Source organism: Eucalyptus grandis, chromosome 11 (genome assembly GCF_016545825.1).
Source record: "Eucalyptus grandis isolate ANBG69807.140 chromosome 11, ASM1654582v1, whole genome shotgun sequence".
Classification (NCBI taxonomy): Eukaryota; Viridiplantae; Streptophyta; class Magnoliopsida; order Myrtales; family Myrtaceae; genus Eucalyptus; species Eucalyptus grandis.
In genome coordinates, this window is record NC_052622.1 from 5,990,164 (window position 1) to 5,993,969 (window position 3,806).

General features: G+C 41.4%; 1 protein-coding gene across 1 annotated transcript; it reads right to left on the minus strand.

Annotated features, from left to right (window-relative positions):
- Positions 1–547: 547 nt before the first annotated feature.
- On the minus strand, positions 548–3,345 carry LOC104424567 (caffeic acid 3-O-methyltransferase 1). The gene is made up of 4 exons (XM_010037023.3): positions 2,808–3,345; positions 1,432–1,742; positions 1,171–1,235; positions 548–1,060 (listed from the first exon to the last, which is right to left on the minus strand). The coding sequence occupies exons 1-4, from the start codon at positions 3,230–3,232 to the stop codon at positions 764–766; spliced, it is 1,098 nt and encodes a 365-aa protein (XP_010035325.2). The 5' UTR covers positions 3,233–3,345; the 3' UTR covers positions 548–763.
- Between the last annotated feature and the right edge of the window lie 461 nt (positions 3,346–3,806).

Below are 3,806 nucleotides of genomic sequence, written 5' to 3' on the forward strand. Positions count from 1 at the left end.
CTTTCAATGACAAGAGAGTTTAGTGTTTGTTTATTAATGGCAATGATAATCAAGTGAGACGAATCTTGGGTTATGGAGAAATAAACGTTATATGCGTACATATACGCACTCACCTTTGTTCTATTTTTCCAAATATGGAGACGTATACTAATCAATGTTTAATACAATAACCATTATGGGCTCCAATTCATATCTAAATTTAAAAGTCTATCACTGATCATGATTAGCGACAAATTGTGAGGTTCTCTACCTACCACATATTATGTGACAATATCACATGGTGTGTGACAAGCCAATACCAAACAAGTGATTTCAAAATTTAAGCGTCACTTAAAATGAGATGCCGCCACGTGGATTAAATGATGGGTTGGTCACATACAACAATCATAGAGACCGCTAAAACACTTTTTCATACTTTTTTCCGATTTGCTCAGCACATGCAAATGGCAACTTTTAAACACTAATGTTCATCCATTCATTTTGGGCATATTAAATGCATGCATAATTAGCTTTCAGTCTCAATGAATAACACTAGCATGCGAAGGCATTCGGTAATATTTGACACAACTTAGGATTGGAATTTGCAATTCGGCAACTGAATTGTTCATAACATCTTTTGCATTCTCCAATCACATCATCAAGTAAAATAAGTCGACATTCGGTCCATCATTTTTGTTATGCTCTTCTTAATCACAAGAAGCTAAAAATCATGCTCCATCGTCCAATACGTCTCCACATTCGGACCCATTGGCTCAATCTACCCTTAGTTCTTGAGGAATTCCATGACGTGATCAAAGGCAACGCACGCGATGCGGAAGCGCTTGAACCCCGCAGCCTTGGCCAGTGCCTCAAACTCCTTCTCCGTCCGCTCTTTCCCGCCGGGGTTGTGCGCCATCATGATCAGGTCGGCATGAAAGGCTACCTTGGTCGCGAAGCTCGTGTCCGGGAGTTCGGGAAGGATGCAGTCGGCCACTATGACCTTCCCGTGCTCAGGGAGGGCGTTGTAGCAATTCTTCAAGAACTTCAGGCAATGCTCATCGCTCCAATCGTGACATATCCACTACATGTCGCAAACGCATCAATTTCCATGGCGAATTAGAAACAAGATGTTATCATCATTCACATTTCAAGTAATTGGCAGATAAGAGTGGTAATATAAGTTGAACTAACCTTCATGAAAATTGCATCTCCTGTAGGAACACTAACGAACATATCTCCTCCAACATGCTCGACGCCTAACTCGAAGATTGTAGTCATATAGTTGAGGAAGTCAATATCGATTAGCATAGGAAATAAGCTTTTCAATTATATATTACCACACACGCATTGATGATAATTTAATGTCTCTAAGGCGATTTTAGTTTTAATCATGCATACAATGTAATTAACATGAAGTGATATAGAGGGATTTGCGGAATATAATATAAGTACCGGGATAGGACGGAGCATTGGCAATGACGTGAGGCAAATCAAAGTTGATGCCCTTAATGGAGGGGTACTTGGAGACAATCATGTTCAGGACAGCGCCAGTTCCACCTCCTATGTCGACCACCGACTTGAGGCCGTCGAAGCCTTTGTACGTCTCAAGGACCTCCTTCATGGTGATGGTCGAAACATCGGACATGGCTTTGTTGAATACTTTGTTGAATCTCGGATCGGTACGGGTGTATTCGAATGCATTCATTCCATATGCCCTGTCGAACGAGACTCCTCCTTCAAGAACTGCATCTTTCAAGTGGTACCTGCATTATTTAGGTCAAAAATCTTGGTCGATTCAGCATTTTTTTTTTCTCTTGATGTATATATGACTTCAACCGTGAATCTATTTGGTGATGATCATCGATCAAAGTTACACTGGACTTTTATGAGTAAGTGATCGCTTAATAATTGCATCAATGATTGATAATATGAAGCTTAAACAAAATATTCGATTTTCGTATTATGGGCTAAATCATGCTGTTATGGATTTTGACATCTTAGTCACTTTTCAACATCTACGTCAAGGTATTATACTATCAAGTAGAGGTGATCGGTTCCGATTCTCTTTTTGGGAATAGGAATGGGACCCGACCAACTAGTCCGGTCTGATTCAATGGAATCAGCCACTTAGCAAAAAAAAAAAAAAAAAAAAAAAATACCAAAGTTATTACAATTTTAGGGTTTATTGTTATTTTTAATAAATTAAAAATATATATTTAAAAAAAAATTGGTCCGGTCCAGTCTAGTTCTCCCCGAAACCAGGAACCAAACCAAATATCACCGGTTCCATTTTTATGGGACGGAACCAGATCGACGCTGGAATCGGACCAAACCAGCCAATCCGGTTTAGTCCGAGCGATTCCCGGTCTAGTTGGTCTGATATGCTCACCCTTAATACCGAGTCAATTTACCTTCTTCCATGATCGTGCATTTCGTAGGTGATGTACTGCATTATTATCTTGAAATTATTTCTACCAACAAATGAAGTCAACGCTACTAACTGATTATAAAGAGTTAATTTAGCGTCGCCTAACGCTAAACGGGTGTAATGTCAGCGACTAGTCACATTTATTGATGAACAAGCCTGCGAGGTTTTTCCGTTCAATTTGTTGTCTCCCCAATCAAACAAAACGACTAACAAAACAAAAGATCATCAAAAGAATAGTTTAGCAGAAGATTATGTGTTGTGCGTGTGCTTTCAAAATCGTGATTGACTGAGTCCAACGCGTCGGAGATTATAACTATTTGGTGCGGGTGCCGAATGATTAGTAGTGCAAAAATAAGGAAGAATATGATGCAGGTGTATATCTGCGTATCTGATCACTAACCAGCTTTCCATGAGGACTTTATCGTGGTTCATGAGACACAAAGAGGCGACCGAAACACCATCCTCGTTCTTGGTCAAGAACTTGCAAACCGGAGCGATCCCGTAGAGCCTCTCGGCTCGGCCGTCGGGGAGCTTGTGCATGGTGCACGTGACAACGGAGTGGGTCGCAAGGAGGCGCAAGATCCGATCGAGCATCGTGGGCGCATCCGGGTTCTTGGTCGGGAGTTGAGACGCGATCTCACGGGGAGAGAGGCACGCGCCGGGCCCGGCCTTGGCCATGATCTCGAGGACATCGAGCTCGAGAGCCGTCTTGAGGACCATGGGCAGCTCGGCCGCGCTAGCGAGTTGCATGGCGTATAACATGGTTTCGTACTCGTCGGGGACTTGGGTCGGAGCCACCAGGGTCTCGCTCGGAATCGAACCCATCTTGAGATCTGACCTCTTTTTTTCCTCTTTTTTGAGACGATGTCTTGATAGAATAGAGGCGTTTCGAAATTTTGGAGGGTTGAGGAAGGTTATGTAGAGATGAAGGCAGGAGGAGAATCTGAGCTTTTTTTAGTAGGTGGTGGAATTAGGGGTGGTTAGGCACCAGAGATTAATAAATGCGGCCATTTATGATATTCCACGTTTCATATATATATATATATATATATATATATATATGTAAAGTAATGTGCATTTGGTGTTGACACTTTCATCCCCAAACTAGGGAAGAGACGGATGTGGTGCAGGACCTACTCTCACGTTATGCCCAATATATTATTCTTAAGCTTAAAAAAATAAAGTAATTTGGAAGGTCGAAACCATTTCATTCTATATTGGCAAGTGCATAAATCATCGGTGGCCGAGTGGCTTTTTTCCTCCTATAGTCTCTTCGACAAATGCACATACTAAAAAGACAAAATGCTTTAAAAACATAACCGAACATTTTATGAAACTCAGAACAAGCTTTTTCGTCGAAGGTAATGGTTGGCTTAGGACCTAAGCATATCATTAAACT

Bases quoted from the DNA above. Each gene is read 5' to 3' on its own strand.
- LOC104424567 (XM_010037023.3), bottom strand. From the start codon at position 3,232: ATGGGTTCGATTCCGAGCGAGACCCTGGTGGCTCCGACCCAAGTCCCC. The intron at 1,743-2,807 runs GTTAGTGATCAG...TAAATAATGCAG, and splicing joins AAAGTCCTCATGGAAAGCTG to GTACCACTTGAAAGATGCAG. The intron at 1,061-1,170 runs GTTAGTTCAACT...TGCGACATGTAG, and splicing joins GAGATGCAATTTTCATGAAG to TGGATATGTCACGATTGGAG.